The sequence below is a fragment of the Leptopilina boulardi genome, unplaced genomic scaffold, assembly GCF_019393585.1.
Source record: "Leptopilina boulardi isolate dan_hultmark-lab unplaced genomic scaffold, ZJU_Lbou_2.1 LbouV2_266, whole genome shotgun sequence".
Taxonomy (NCBI): Eukaryota; Metazoa; Arthropoda; class Insecta; order Hymenoptera; family Figitidae; genus Leptopilina; species Leptopilina boulardi.
The window spans coordinates 3,229,781-3,247,543 of record NW_026137825.1 but is presented as its reverse complement, the minus strand read 5'-3'; the positions used below and the strand labels follow the sequence as shown (position 1 = coordinate 3,247,543).

Here is a 17,763-nt window from a genome sequence, read left to right as displayed (position 1 = left end):
ATAAAGATTTCTACAATCACGTTTGTTGGTAAATTAAATCGTTGTTTTTTTGTAATTTTTATTAAATTTACTTTTCAGTCGAAATTTCATTTTTTCGAATTAAAAAATTTTGATGGAATTTCTTTTATTTATAATTTTTTTATTTAACAAAATTTAAATTTTATTTTATTGGAAAAGTTTTCTTTACCGCACTGAATTTTGAATTTTGAATTTTAAATGATGAATTTAAATTGTGATTGGTCAATTTTAAAATTCGCGGGGAAAATAGTACCACACTAGTCAAAATAACAAACATTTTTTTAGTTTATCGTTGTATTGGACTTCATTGTTTTTGTTTACATTTGCAAAAAAGCGGTTTGATTTTTGATAAAAAAAATTTTCTTTTGTGCATATAAATAAAACCTAGGGAAAAAAAAGAATCCAGTGAGTATATTTTATAAGAAAAAATAATAAATATACACTATTTTAATTAGCGTTTACATTAATATTGAATTAGTAATTATTCACAAAAAGAAATTAACATAACCTAAAACTGTAAATCTTTTAAATTTTAGGGAACATTTTAAAAACTTTCTATTTTTTAATAATAATAATAATAATAATGATAATAATAATAATAATGTTACTATTTTAACTGCGAAAAAAACTGAAAATTTATATATTAAAAAATTATTATTTTATAGTTCGTAAAAATATTAATATTATTTATCGTATAATTAATTTCTTTCTTTTTTATACAGAAAAAAATGTTTGCTCGTGAATATGAATTGGGAAAAAAAAATAATAATTTGAATTGAATTATTATTAATAATAATCATTATAATAATGATTAGCAACGAGAAAAATGTTTGCTATTCAACAGAGCCGACATAAATTATCGCAGTCTTGGTAAATCATTGTAAGTTAAATTTTATTATTTTTTGTTTCTTAATTCTTCATTTTTACAATCTCGATATTTCCGGTTTTATTAATTATTTATTATTTATTTTTTATTTTAAAAATATTATATTTATTTAAATAAAAATTCCCCCTTTTTTAATACTATAATTTTACTAGGAATATAAATAATTTAATTTTTAATATACAAAAAATTTTTTCACTCGTAATAATATTTGAAACGTGTGAAAATTTCCCTTTAATTTTCTATTTTACTAGGGGAAAAAAAAAATATTTAGCGAATAATTATTTTAAATATAATTAATAATATAATATATTTGAAATTTAATTTATTTTCAAAATTATAATTGTATAAACAATTTTTATTCTTCTACTAAAAAATTTTTTTTTTAATTTTTATTTAAATTTCTATTTACTTAAATTTGTTTTTAATTAGAATCAACTATTTTATGAAAATATAATCATTAATCTACGATTGATAATTAATTAAAATTAAATTGGCCAATCATCCATTAAATCTCAAAAAAAAAAATTCAATTTCAATTAAATGCAGTGTCGTATAATTTTAATTGAAACGAATTTATTTATTTTTTTTTTAATTTATTTTCTTTCTTTTTTTTTATAGCCGATTTTTTTATTTCATTGAATTATTTAACAGAAATTCCATTTAATCGAATTTCTATTATTATAGAATTGTTAATAATTAAACGAATTTTATTCAAATTTACATTTTACTTTAAAATACACCAAATTTTTATTTTACATTTCTCCGAAGAAATATTAAATTATTTTTGGGGCGCAAATTTTAAAAAATAACCAATCACAACTTATCAATGAAATAATCGATTGGCTAATTTAAAAATTTGTACCCATTTTTCTATTTATTCGAATGAAAAAAAAAATAAAATAAAAATTCGGTAAAATATACAAATTCAAAATTCGATTTAAAATAAAAATTCGTTTTAGCGTAAAAATTAAATTGGAAATTCTAATGAAATTTCTGTTACACTTGACTCGTTGAAAATTAAATAAATAATTAAAAAAAAATAAAAATTCGGCTACAATTAAATTCTGTACAAAATTCTAATTTAATTTTAGAACTTATTTATGCGTCTCTTTTTTTTACCCTTTTAGAGGGAAGAAAATAATAAAGAGCGATTTATTATTCAACAAAAAAAAAAAAAAAAAAACATAAATCATTGACCCCGTGAGTGTGTTAAAGAGAGAGAGAGAGAGAGAGTTTTTTTTTTATCAGAAAAAAAGAAAATAAAAATGCCTTAGAAATTTTATTCACTTTTTTCTTTTCAGGTGAGACAGTGACCCTTAAAGATGATGATAATGATGATCATGATTGTCTATTCTGTTTGCGTCAGTTATGTATATTCCGCTTTTCATTTTCAGCTATCGATCTGGAAAGTTTCCGCTTCGAAATTGATGAACGCTTGCGCAACCGCAGGTTCAACATACACGTTTATATTTATACATCACACAAATTCAGAAGGAAAATTGAAACACAACCCCGAGGAACACTCGCCGCAAGTGTACTTTTCTCTCCCAAGTATACTTTTTTTAAATTCTCATTGTTATTGTTACAATATTGTTAATTAAAAATCCAAAAAAAAAAAATAGAAAAATAGAAAAATTTTCTTTTGCAACGAGTTGCGAATACAAGTAAAAAAATTTTTTTTTAATTTTTGTATGTTCGTGTATGTTCGCGCGCGTATGTGTATGTTTCTCTACTATATTATAATTTTTACTTGAAATTTTCCATAAAAACGAGGCTTATTTTTTCGAATTAAAATAATAATAATAATAGTTGTAAATTGGAGAAATAAATTTTTATCTTCGAAGGCCATACAGAAAGCGAACGATCGAACGAGAGCTAATAAAACGTCAAGAGAGGGTTGACAATCATCTGGGAAGGGGCGAAGGACATCGAGGAAACAGAGAGGTGACTATATTTATTATTATTTTCTTTTACAATGTAATTTTTTTCTGCAAATTATTACTTTGATTCTGTTTTTTTTTTCTTTTTATGTTACATTAATTTATGTTCTTTCGTTCGTTTGTAATATTCGATATTCGGAAAATTTGTCCTAACATGAAAATGGATCGTTCCTTTGTTTTTTTTGTAAATTGTCAGATGATTTTATTTTATATTTTGATTAATATTTAAAAATTTATGGGAAAATTTGGAAATTCGAAATTTTTTAAAATTATTTTACAATTCAAGAAATTTTTTAAAATAAATAAATATAAATTTTACTGTTTTCTCATTTTTTTATGATTTTAACTTTCTTCGAAAATTTTCATTCTGAATTTATTTATTCATTTTCTTTCGACTTTTTTTCCGCGACATTTTTTTCTAAAAATTATTTTTTAAATTTAAATTTGGAATAAAGTTGGCAAAAATCGTTTACCGTAAAATATTTTTCTGTTGCATAACACAAAATTATAATTAGTAATTTATTATCATTGACAAATAAATTGCAATTTGTTTTTTTTTTCCTTTTTTTTATTATAATAAAACAAATTTATATTTAAATAGCTTTAACGTAGATGAAATTTTACAATGTTTATGATTAATAATTAAAAATAAAAAATATTTTTCACGCAAAAAAATAATAAAATTTAAAATAAAAAATAAAAATATATTTATTTAGAAATTTAATTTTTTTATATTTATTTCATTTTTTTTCTATTTATTCATTCATATTTGTTTATTTTATTTTTTTTTCATTTATTAAGTTGATTAAAATATTTATTGATGGAAATATAAAATATTTATTTTTTGAACGTTCAAAAAAAAAATTTCAAACAAAAAATTATAATAATTTTTCTAGGAAAATATTTTTTCTTCTAAATCGTTGATTATAAACGTTGTAAACTTCATCGACGTAAGATTTTTGTCCTCAAAAAAAAAATAAACGGGAAAAATGACTAATTATGAATATAAAAGAGATACAAAATTTTGCTCGATTAAATAATTATTGAAAATTTAGTTATTTTTATTTTTTTTCTTTTTTTTAGAAATTATTATACACTCAAATATGGAAATAATTTCAAGTTTAAATATTTCGGAAAAATAAAAGAAAAATACAAAATTTTGCTCGATTAAATAATTATTGAAAATTTATTATTTTTTGAAAAATTATTATTGAACGTTTAAATATGGAAATTTTTTCAACTTTATTTTAAATATAAACAATATTTGCAACTTTAGAAAACTTTTTACAAATCTTTTAAAAAAATGGAAAATTTTCAAAATTAATAATTAATAATTAATAATTAATAATAATATTTATTAAGATAATTCAATTTTTTTTTTCTGTGAAAAATTGAATATAATTTAAATTATTTCATTAAATAATTTTTTTTTTAATTAAAATATTTATAACTCCGTTTACATTGTAAAATATAAAATAAATAAAAATTTTTTTTTAAAGTTTAATTCAAAATTATAATTTTCTCAAAAAAAAATTTATCGATTCAAATTTTGAAAAAATAAATTTTTTTTGCAAAAAACCAATAATTATTTTTTTTGGTCTAAATTTCCGTTTTTTTTTTTTAAATTTTCCAGGGCAGTTCGAAAGTGAAAAAAGCCAAAGTACCAAAGAAAGAATCTCCAATGTATCCCGGTTCTTGTGCCGGAAGCAGATCAATTGTGATATGTCATTGCCCCGTGAATGGAGTTTTCAAAACTCGAGTCGATCGGTCGATGATCGTGGACCCGCGGCGGCCGCGTCTCAAGAAATTATCGGTCCGACCGCCATGGACGAGAATATGAACCAACAGAATCAGCTGGGCTCTCTATTTTCCATTCATTCGGCACCTGTTTATGAATTAAACACAGCAACATCATTATCATTAACATCACCAAAGAGGCCAGCTTCATTAGTTGTTCATGTAACGCAGGCAAATTCAACATCAATTGTACAACCACCACCATCATCACGTTTAAGTCCACCAGAAACAATAAATGACGACGATGACAATGACAATCTATTGACAATTTCAAGTCTCACTGCACGTCCATTAATTGCCAAATCGCGTGAATTGCGTTCAACAAAAAAGAAACAGCAACAATGTACAGTTAATAATCGAAAATGGATGATGATGAAAAAGAAGAAGAAGAAAAAAAAGAAAAATGAAGAAACAAATAATGGTGATAAAATAAGAAATCCAAATTTTGTACCACTTGACGGTGGTTATGGTTGGATTGTTGTATTTGGAGCATTTTTTGTTCAATTTTGGGTTGCTGGATTAGTTAAATCATATGGTGTTCTCTATCTTGAAGTGATGGAAACATTTAAAGATTCATCGGCGACCTACGCATCATGGATACCGGCAATTTTGTCCTGTCTTTGTCTCGCTTTGGGTAAATAGAAAAAATAAATATATTTTCTTTTGATTTTTTTTTTTTAAGAAACGAACGAATCATGAATTTTCATTTCTATTTAATTAAATACAATTTTTATTTAGCTGAATTTTCAATTTTTTTTTCAAGTTCACTAAATTTTCATTTAAGGGAATAAAATCAAATGAAATGAAAATTTGGTTTTAATTAAAAATTTGGAATTTATTTTCAATAAATCGATTTAGGAAAAATTATTTTTAAAGAAAGATGTAATTTCTTTTTAAATAAAAAATAATATAAATCAAAGTGTTTAAAAAGAGGAATGAAAAAAAACAATTTTATATAATAAGAAGCCATATTTTAAGTTTGTTCTTCGTTTTTTTTAAAATTAGAATTATTTTTCGTGTTTTCATTATAGTTAAAAGAATTCTCTAAACATATTAAATAAATCATAAATTAAAAGTCCGAAAGAAATTTAAAAATTTTCAAAAATATTTTATGTCATTAATTTGAAAATAAATGACAATTATAAAAAAAAAAAAAAAACGTCTTTATTTTATAATTGTCATTAAGTTTCAATTTTATTTATAAAATATTAATACAGAATTGCCACGGGTCAGGGAAATAATAATTTTTGAAATTTTCAATTCAAACATTTGCTTGTAAAAATTATTGTCTTAATTTTTTTATAATTAAAAATTTTTTTCTCGATTCAAGAAAAAAATAAATTACAAATTTTTTGTACTTCTGAACTTTATAAGAAACATTTTTCTGGGGAAAAAAATAAACAATGCAATAATTTAATTCCCAATTGAAAAATTGTGTTTATTCCTAAATTTGAGATAAATGATTTATTTTCTGTATGTAAATATATATATATAGCAATTTAGTATCTTCTCGAGTTTTTTAATTGCATCGATTTGATGATGATTGCATGTTTAAGTTCAGATAGTCATGATTTGAGACGATTAATTAGGTTCAAAGATATCAAGGTTTTTTCAAACCTTATTCTAATATTCGACCTTGAATTGAAATTGGAATATTTTCCAAGACTTTTCAAAGAATAATCATAAATTCACCTTTGAAATAAATTTCTTTTTATACATAACTTTATATATACAATCGGAAAGAATAATCATTTTCAAATATTTCTCCCTATTTTTATTATTATGTATTTTTTTTTTTCTAAGTAAACATTAAAGCAATTTTGTGTTTTATGTGCGTGAAAATCAATTTTCTCTTTCTCTCTGAAACTATTATTTCATCAATATATTAAGAAAGAAAAATGGAGAATTCAGAGAATTTAGAAATATTTATAGAATTTTGTTAAAATATTGAAAAAAAAATCGTCAAATTACTTACTCATTTTTTGTCCCTGGTAGATTTTTTTCTCCTTGATTTTATAAATCTGAAAATAAAATGAGAAAAAATGGAAATTATTATAAAAGAAATATTTATTGAATCGTTTAAAAAATTAGATATTGTAAATCTATATTTTTTTTCGTAATTTTCTATATTATATTTAAAAAAAAAAAAAAATTTTCTTCATTTTTGTTGTAAAGAAATAAATAATTTATGTAACATAGATAGATATTATCTTTTTACTAAATAAATTAATTAATAACAATTATTATTAGAATACAAAAATCGTAAGAATTTAATAATTATAAATAATGTTCAGTAGGGAAAAAATTGAAAAAAAAATTTTGTTAAAAAAATAATTAATTAATATTTTTTTTTTAGCACCAGTGACAAGCATGTTGTGCCAAAAATACAGCTGCCGAGCTGTGGTTTTCGTCGGTGGGCTTTTCTGCGCTCTTGGACTTACCATTAGCTACTTTGCCACACGATTAATTCATCTATTTTTCACTTTTGGTGTTCTTACAGGTAAGACAGAAAAAAAAAATAATTCTTTAAATCTCGATACCGGGATTTTTTTTTTTTTATTTCAAAATCGAGCAGTAAATTTAAAAATAATTGAGTTCTAAAGTGATTTAATTTTCAAAATAATTTATTTCTAAAATAATTGAATTTTTAAAATAATTGAGTTACAAAATAACTGAATTTTCAAAATATTTGAGTTCCAAAATAACTGAATTTTCAAAATAATTGAGTTCCAAAATAATTGAATTTTCAAAATAATTTACTTACAAAAATTTTGAAATTTCAAACTATTTCAGTTTTCAAATATCAAAAATAATAGAATTTAAATAATATCGATTTTGAAAATAATAATTAAACTGCGAAATATTGTATTTTATAATATAATCGAATTTTCAAAATAAATGAATTCAAAAATAATTGAATTTTCAAAAGAATTTATTTACAAAATTTTTGAATTAAAAAAATAATAAAAATTTCAAAATAATTGAGTTTCAAAATTTTCGAATATGAAAAATAATTGAATTTAAAAAAAAAATCGATTTTAAAAATAATAATTAAACTGCGAAATATTGTATTTTATAATCAAATTTTTAAATAATTTTATACCGAATTATTAGTACTGAAATTAATTGTTTTAAATGTAAAAAAAAAAAAAAAAATTGCTGAATATTAATTAAAAAAATAAAAAAAAAAATTTTTAACCCCCTTCCCAGGAATTGGCGGCGGTTTATCAACAACACCGGGCATAATTTTAGTATCACAATATTTTGACAAACATCGTGCACTTGCCAATGGAATTTGTGTCTCCGGAACGGCAGCTGGTAGTTTTGTTTTACCACTAATGATTAAAACTCTAATCACAAATTTTGGCTTTCATGGAACAATTTTACTTCTTGGCGGTTGTATGCTTCATGTTTGTGTTAGTGCAACACTATATCGACCATTGGAAAATAATTATATTTTACAAACAGAAACAACAACATCCAATGTTGCAAAATCAACAATAATTAATAATGACGATGTTGATGATAATAATGGAATAAAAATAAATGAGGAAATAATTGAACAATTTCCAACGAAACAACAAAAATTAGATTTATTATTTGCCAATGATACAATGACAAAAAATAATCTTTTAAATGAACTTTTTCATCATAACAATACAGTAACATTGGATTTAACTGATAGCGAGGAAGAAAAAGATATTATGGGCGAGGGTTTAAGATTAAAGCCATTACCAAAAATTCGTAGTTCCAGTATTTTACATAGTGTTGAGGATCTTTCAACTGATTCAACTTGTGTTTATAAGGCAAGATCTTCTCTCAGGTGAGACTTTCGTTTAATTTTAATATAAATAACTAATTTCAGAATTAGGTGATTAATTAATTAATTAATTAATAATTAGCCGAATTTTTAATAAAATATAAATTTTTAACTCCTTCGATTTTATTTATTTTTTTTTTTAGAAATTATATAATAATAATAAAATGCTTGGTCTGTCCTTCTGTCCTAACTTGAAGTTGGCCTTTTCTGATTTCACGTGTTTTTTTTGAATAGTAATCTTATGACGTGTCAAATTTTGACAATTCTTTTTCTCATTTTTGCCAAAGTTGTATAATTGTGTTTCCAAATTTCGGAATAAGTTTCTTTAAAATTCCAAATTCGAAAATTCAATTCACGAAGCTGAAGTACACAACGTTTACCAACGAAATTTTTTTTAAAACTTGTATATTGATTCAAAAATTGTATACAAATACAAAAAATTTATGATGAGAAAAAAGATGCGCCAGGAAATTTCGTACAAGATAGTAATTTGAAAAAAATTTATTTTTAAAAATTAATTTTTAAGGTACCAGGAGCCAACGAATACCTATTAAATATTAATTATAAAAACACAGGCCTCGAATCAACTTAAAGACACAAAAAGTCGTTTCAGTCGATTTATATTCAAAAAAAAGTGGATTTGTTTTTTATTTTAACAAAAATATTTTACAGATTTTTAAATAAAAAATTTTTTTTTTAATAATAATCCTTTTCGAAGGGTTAAAGTTGAAATTTTTAGAAATAATTAAATTTCAAAAGATATATTGTTAATTTTCAAACAATTATTAAATTTTACAGAACTAAAAATAATTTATCAAACAATTTTTGGAAAACATTTTTTAAATTTAATTGAATTTTCAAAGATTTAAAATTGAGATTTTTGAAATTAATTGAAACTTGTAAGTGATTTTTAATTAAAATTTTGAGATGATTTCACTAAAAATTTATTAGAAAATGCGGACAAAATACAATAATTTGAAAATCATTTGTAATTGAAAAATTGTTTCAGACAGTTGAATTTTCAAAGAATATTATTAAAATAGTTAAAAATAATTGAATTTCCTTAGAGTTATAATTGAAATTATTAAATTTCAAAAAAAAAAATTTCGATGGAAAATTTTAGAAATAATTAAATTTTAGATGCTTTTAAATTCAAATTATTGAAAATTCAATTAATTTTGAATTCAAATTTTTGAGAATAATGAAATTTTATTTGATTTTAAATTTGGAAAATAATTGAATTTCAGTTCATTTTGAATTGAAAATTTTGGGAAATAATTGAATTTTAATTAAAATTTTGGATAATAATTTAATTTTTAAGTTCATTTTTGATTGAAAATTTGGATAATTAATTTTGAATAGAAATTTTAGAAAATAATTGAATTTTATTTCATTACAAATTGAAAACTTGGTAAATAATTAAATTTTAAATTGAACATTTTGGATAATAATTATTGAATTTTAATTGATTTTGAATTAAAATTCCGGGTAATAATTGAATTTTAGTTTATTTTGAATTGAAAATTTTGGGAAATAATTGAATTTAATTTGAAATTTTTGATAATAATTTAATTTCATTTCATTTTTAATTGAAAATTTGGATAATTAATTTTGAATAGAAATTTTAGAAAATAATTGAATTTTAGTTAAATTTGAATTGAAATTTTTTTAAATAATTTAATTTCAATTGAAATTTTGGAAAATTATTGAATTTTAGTTGATTTTGAATTGAAATTTGTCAAAATAATTAAATTTTAATTGAAATTTTGGAAAATTATTGAATTTTAGTTGATTTTAAATTGAAATTTGTCAAAATAGTTAAATTTTTTAATTAATTTTGAAATTAAATTTTTGAAAATAATTAAATTTTGGTTGATTTTGAATTGAAAATTTTTAAAATAATTGATTTTTAATTTAAATTTGAGAAATAATTTAATTTCAATTGAAATTTTGGGAAAATTATTGAATTTTAGTTGATTTTGAATTAAAATTTCGGGTAATAATTGAATTTCAGTTCATTTTGAATTGAAAATTTTGGGAAATAATTGAATTTTAATTGAAATTTTGGATAATAATTTAATTTAAGTTCATTTTTGATCGAAAATTTGGATAATTAATTTTGAATAGAAATTTTAGAAAATAATTGAATTTTATTTCATTTTAAATTGAAAACTTGGTAAATAATTAAATTTTAAATTGAAAATTTTGGATAATTATTGAATTATAATTGATTTTGAATTAAAATTTCGGGTAATAATTGAATTTTAGTTTATTTTGAATTGAAATTTTTCAAAAAATAATTCAATTTTATTGTGATATTTTTTTTTTAATTATAAACAATTGTTAAATTTCATAAAAATTTTAATTGAAAAATAATTTTGATATAATTGAATTTGTGATGTATTTCATTAAAATTATTAAAAATAATTAATTTAGTGAAGAATCATTTTAGTTCAAAATTTGTTAAATAATTGAATAGAAGAAGATCTGAAGAAGATCCACATTTTATACTAGAAAAATGTGTTTTATTCACATTTTTTTTCAAATGTAAAACAAAAATGTCGCATTTTATTAAAAGAAGTCGATAAAAGTCGTATTTTTGAAAAAAGTCGGAAAAAGTCGTATAATCCGAGGCCTGTATATAATTTTCATTATTATCATTTAATATGTAATAATATTCTAATAAATTAAATTATTATTGATAATATTAATCTTTAATTTCTTTATAACAAACAATTAAATACTTAATTTGGCGCGCTTGCGCGCGTTTAATTTTCCTAGTTATGATAATAAAATCTTTTTTTGTGTAAAATAATATTAAAAAATTCATTTTTTTCAGATCTTTGAGATCGTCGGTAATTGCTGTTTGTCCACAAACATTGACAATTGAAAATTTATCAGAGGAGAAAATAGTGAAAAAATCATTGGCACAAAGAATAGCACAATATCTTGATTTGAGCCTATTGAAAAATCCACAATTTATGATGATGTGTCTATCGGTAATGTTAATGTCAACCGGAAGTCCCTATATGCTTTATTATCTTCCGGCGTATGTTCACGCGAAAGGTTACACAAAATCGGAAGCTGGTTATCTTGTTGCAATATCCGCAACACTCGATCTTTGCGGAAGATTGGGACTTGGATGGTTGTCGGATTTGCAACTTTTCGATAGACGAAAGGGTTACATTGGAAGGTAATTTAATTATTTTTTTTTTTTTTTACATTAATTTCACTAATATTAGAATTATTATCAATTCTTTTTTTTGTCCAATTTAATTAATTTAATAAATTCGAAAATTGGTTTCGAAAATATTTTTAATTTTTTTAGTTTAATTAATTTATATACTAATTAATTATTAATTATATTTTTTCAATGAAATTTATCAAATAAATAAATAAAAAATTATGTTGATCGTAAATAATAATGTGATAAATTTCTTTTATTTTGGTAAAATTAATTTTTTTTAAATTTAACTTTCGCAATATCAGGGATTTTCTATTTTATATGTTTGTTTCTTTTATTTTATCGTTTTGTTTCTTTAAATTTAATTCGTTTTGTGATTTAAAAAAATTTTCTTTCCTTTTTTGTAAATATTTTTAATTTTTATTTTCATTTGCTTCTATTTTGTTTATTTCTTATGGAATTTTCTTCGTTTTATAATTTTGCTTATTTTTTCTATATTTTCCATATTTTTGTTTCATTTTTTTTCTCTTCGTAATTTTTCTCAAAATTTTTTTTTTTCTATTTCTTCACAGCATTGTGGGAGCTGGAGTGGCAGTTTTAGCAATTCCCATGGCCCATTCATTTTACATTTTAGCGTGTTCCGTTGGAATGTATGGACTTTGTTTAGGATGTTGGTTTCTATTGGTTCCAGTTCTTCTCGCTGATCAATATGGTACTGATAAAATATCATCCACCTATGGACTTGTCAGAATGTTTCAAAGTGTTGCTGCAATTTCAATGCCACCACTTGCAGGTATTTAAAAAAAAAATCCCTTTCTTTCACGATACGATTTTCGCAGGAATTTATGTTATTAGTAAATTATCAAAATTTCAGAAATAATTTAATTTTCACTAGAAAATTAAACTCAAAATTTAATTTACCATAAGAAAGAATTATTTATAAATAAAAAAAAAATGAATTTTTAAAAATGAATTTTTAATTACATGAAAAAATTAATATAAAAAAAATGAAAAATTAGTTTCAAATTAATTGAAAATTAATGTTCTTTAAATTTGCAATTTAAATTTCCAATTTAAATGTAAATAATTGTTTAAAAATTTATGAATAATGAAATAAAAAAAAAAAAATTTTCATGCTCATTAAAATTAAATTTCCACTATTTAAAACAAAAAAAAGCTTCTAAATTTGCAGTTAGAAAAGAAGAAAGAAAAAAAAACAGTACATTTTTCTCAAATTAATTATATGACACAAAAGTTCGATGAAAAGAAACCCTAATGATAATTGGAGGAGAAAAATGAATAAATAAAAATAGAAATGAATGAAAGCTTTTCAAGTTGTCAACTTTTTTTTTCATCTTCATTAAATTAAGGAGAAGTGGGACTATTTCAACAAAACAATAACAATGAAACAAAACAATTAAGTGAAAGTTGGAGGTATTTTTTTGAATCGTAAAAATTGATTGAACACGTGGTGAAACTTGAAAAGGGTCGAGGATGACAATTCGTATTTTTAGATCAAGGTCACAAAAAATATTTTTTTTTTTTTTTTTAACAATGAAATTTACCTCGACTTGCTTTTAATAATTAAAAATTTTCTAAAATTAATAATAAACATAAATTATAATTTATAAAAAAAATAATAATAATAGAATAATAATTTTTATTCAATATTTAATAATTACTTTTTAAAATAATTAATTTTTTTTATGTATGTCTATTTTTTTTTTTTTTTTATTTGATAAAATTTATTTATTTCATTTAATATATATTTGTTCTTTCCATATATTTATTTAATAAAATTCATTTACTTAATTCTATTTATTTCGTTAATTAAATATTTATTTATAATATCAAAATATTGTCTCTATCGAATGACGCATATAAATTCTGACCTAATTAACTATTTTTTTTTCTCTCCTTTTTTTTCAATGAATACATAACAATATCTTTTGAATCATTATTTTTATCATTTTCTGATATTGAATATAAAATATCTTTGATATATTGATAAGAATTTAAACAAAAAAAAAAAAATACCAGAGGATTTAATTCTTCGGAAAAAAAAATTTTTGCTAATAGAATCAAAAGTAAAAAAAAAATCCCTCTTTTTATAGTGCGAAAAATATTAAAGAGAGCAAATAATATAATAATAATAATAATAATAATAATGGTAAATTGAAGTCACGAGTAAGAATTTTATTAAATATTTTTAAATTGATTTTCAGGGTACTTGCGGGACGTGACCGGAAGTTACAGTGCTTGTTTCTTATGTATGGGCACTTGTATGGTACTGGGTGGTTTGCCACTTTTATTAGTGGCAAACGACACATCTAAAACTGAAACCGAGCTGCCAGTTGAGACAGAAAATAAAAAGGATATTGCTTCACCGACCAAGGATTAAAAAAAAAAAAAAAAGAAAAAACAAACTGCCCCCTCGACATCGATAAAAATAATGAGAAAAGAAGGTCAGATAGTTGAAAAAAAAACACTACTAAATTAGAATTCAATATTATGATTTTTTTCTCCGTTTTTTAAATCACAATCCATTTTAAATCAGTTATCAAAAGTCTTACAATCTTAAAAGAAAAACATTTCCTTGTTAAAAAAAAAAAAAGAAAAGACCGAAAAAATTTGTTTTAACAGAATCTTTAAATTTTTCTTATTAAATTAATTCATTTAATTAATTAGAAATTATTTAATTTAATTGAATGAAGACATAAAAATTTTAATCTTTCAATTTAATTAATTATTAATTATCCACTTAATTATATAATTTGAAAATTAATTTAGGAATTAAAAAAATTTTCTTTTTCTAAATTTAAAGATTCGGGTTCTTTTCTTTTTTTTTTGAGAAATCAGCCAGTTGATTTGAAAATTAATTATTATTTCAGAGAATATATTCTTATTCTTAAAATAATTTTGGAGATTTGAAAAAAAAGCCCCCGCGAATTTTCAATACTATATATAATTCAGAAAAAAAAAATCTTAAAAGATGCGACAAGTGTTCTCGGAGTTGAAAAATAAATTAATTCAAAATGTTTTATAGGGAAAATAATTTAGTAATTTACTTAAATTTTAATTTAAAATTACAAAATTTAATTAATTTTTAGTATAAAATTATATTGAAAATTTAATTAATTTTCAGTGTAAAAATATTTTTACAATTAAAAATTAAATTAGTTTCCAGTTTAAAATTATAAAAATTAATTTAATTAATGTATTTTTTTTTAATTTTATTTTAAAAAAAAAATATTCCTTTGATATTTAATTAAAGCTTTTAGGAAAAAAAATTAGAGCATTGTGATAGAGACAATTTCGACTGATTTATTTTTATTTATTTACCAAAATTATATTTATATATAAAATTTTTTTTTGTTTTAGATTCAATTATCAAATAATTATTTATTTAGCAGTAATTTATTTTATAGAATTAATAGAAAATTATTTGTGTAATTAATTTTTTTTCAAAAAAAAAAATAACTTTATTGTCTTGTAATTTAGAGTTTTTTTAAAAATAAATTTTATTTTTTTATATTATTATTCTTTAATTAATAATAAAACAGAATTCTAATTCGATATTTATAGTTTTCATGAATAAGCATAAAAACTAAAAAGATTAATATCGAATATGTAAATATGTTAAAAAACACGTTTTTCTTGTCTAATATTTAAAAAAAAAAATATATATATATATATATAATATATTCGAAAAGAAGAAAATAAAAAATAACGAATTTTTTTTAAATTTACTTTCGTTTCCATAATTTATAAATTAATATTTATTTCAAAAAGTAATTTCAAAAATTTTTAAAATTTTCAAAGTTAAATTTTTTTAAAAGTAATTATTAAAAAGATTTGATAAATTTTTTTTTTTTTTTTTTATTTCAAATATTAATTTTAATATTTTACTTTGAAAAATATTTTTTTCATTTTTACTTCTTAAAACTGTATTTTTTAAATATATCTAAAAATAGAAATGTGGATTTAGAAGCATAATATATAGAAAAAATCAAAAAAAAAAATTTTAATTTAACTTGTTACAAATGGCTGTGTTGCAAAGGACAAAAAAAATGGAATATGAAGACGAATGTAAATATCTAAACTTCAATGATGAGGAAAAAAAAAGAAAAGAAAACTTTCATTGGAAACTTATTTAAAAAAAAAAAAAATTAATTGGTTTCACCAATTGTGTTATTAATCTTTTTAAATCGTTTTTATTCAAGTTTACAATATTTTAACAATTTTCTTTTGAATTGATATTAATTTTTTTTAATAATTTAGCAAAATAGATTAATAATAAAGTATATTTATATTTTTCAACCTTGGAGGCATTATTATTATTATTATTATTATTATTTTTTTTTTTTTTTTTTTTTAGAATAGAATAGAATTTATTTATCTCCTTTGTATACTATTACATAGTTTATTATTATTATTATTATTAATTGAATATATTCTATATTAATTAATATATAATATAAATTGAAAATATTCAATTTATTCTTTTTTTGAGATTATTGGTAAAATTAATCATTTAATTTAATTGTTTTAATTAATTATCTCTATTTAATTTTAAAAAATTTAATTCATTTGACTATATCAACAGAACTGTAAAATATTGGATTTGAAAATCCAATAAATGACTTGTAATTACAATTTTCTATATAAACAATTCGAATATCAAATTGTTGTCTCGAAATTTTATTTCATCTATATAGTATATATATTAAAAAAAACTGTTTTAATTATTATTATTATTATTATTATTATTATCATGCGCTGTTTCTGGCTGTGCTTTAAACGAATTTTGTAAATTTTTCTTTGACACAAAAAAAAGGGTTGTATCAATAAAGTGGAATCGAATTTTTGAATTTTTCACTAAATATCAAAAACTCGAGTGTAAAAAATAATAAAAAAAAAAAAACAAACAATTATTCACTTCGCCTTCGTACAACCCTTGCACAGAATGTTTTTTGGAAAAGATGTGACATTTTTTATAACAAAAAAAAAAAAAAACACCGTGTATACTTGCACTTATGTTTAAAAAAAATTTCATTGAATGAAAGTGTGTAAAAAAAAATATATATATATATTATTAATTTGCACACACATACATCCTTCTCCCCATTTCAGAGAACAAAAAAGGAACATTATTTAAAAAAAAGCCAAATAAAAATAAATGCGAAGAACAATTAATTTAATACTTATAAAAAAAGGAAAAATTCAGAAAATTAATTTCTTTCTTTCACTTTAATTTTTTCCCCAAAAAAAAAAAAGAAAACATAATTTTCTCAATTTTTCCAAATTAAAATATTATACACAGGTATAATAAATAAAAATTTTCGCATTTATTTTTTTATATTATTCAAAATGAAAAAAAAATTCAGGACTTTTTTTCTTCTAGAAAGAAAAAAAAAAACAGAATTTTTTTAACGAAACTTTTTTTTCCTTTCTTCAGCGTAATGTAAATACACACACATACACACGAAAAATATTGTTAATCTGAGAAAAAAAAATTATAAAAATCGCGCGAGAATTCGTCAGACTGAAAATTATTAATAAAATAATAATTGCGATGGAATGTGAATGAAAAGAAAGCGAGAAAAGTGGCAAAAAAAAAGGATTTTTAATTTTTATTTTCCGAAAATAACAAAATTTTTAAAAAAATTTCTCACTTATTTTATTTATTAGTGAATAAATTAAAACAATATTTTTCCTCACCTTCCATCGAAACAAATTTTCATAAAATATAAAAAAAAAACCCCTCTTTTTTGCAATCGGTCTGGCCGAACCTCGCTTATTAATTTGAAAAAGAAAATAGATATATAATATATTTATAATCAGATTGGATCGGTTTCATTGTGGATGATGCCGGGAGAGATTTTAATTGAGAAAAACAAAAAATAAAAAAAAATAAAAAATTTACCGAATCCGACTGATACTGATAAAATAGTTAATTAATATGAATTAATTTAAGAAAAAAAAAAATATGTTTTAAGAAACGACACGTATATGTTTTTAAGACCAAAATAATTATTGCAGAATGTTTTGTGGTTCTAAGTTATGGTCGTCGACAATTCAGTCGAAACATTGTCTATATAATATATAAAATATAAAC

The 17,763-nt window shown here is 20.7% G+C and overlaps 2 protein-coding genes across 2 annotated transcripts in view; both read left to right on the top strand.

The window, feature by feature from the left end:
* The window catches only part of LOC127281139 (thymidylate synthase), a 191,096-nt gene that overhangs the window by 29,451 nt on the left and 143,882 nt on the right, over positions 1–17,763 (top strand). The gene's annotated exons all lie outside the window — the stretch shown is intronic.
* Positions 318–14,098, top strand: LOC127281114 (monocarboxylate transporter 12-like). Its single transcript, XM_051304629.1, has 9 exons — positions 318–423; positions 741–898; positions 2,299–2,848; positions 4,478–5,275; positions 6,998–7,141; positions 7,852–8,464; positions 11,301–11,654; positions 12,218–12,438; positions 13,871–14,098. Exons 4-9 carry the CDS (start codon positions 4,567–4,569, stop codon positions 14,044–14,046), a joined length of 2,217 nt encoding a protein of 738 aa, XP_051160586.1. The 5' UTR covers positions 318–423; positions 741–898; positions 2,299–2,848; positions 4,478–4,566; the 3' UTR covers positions 14,047–14,098.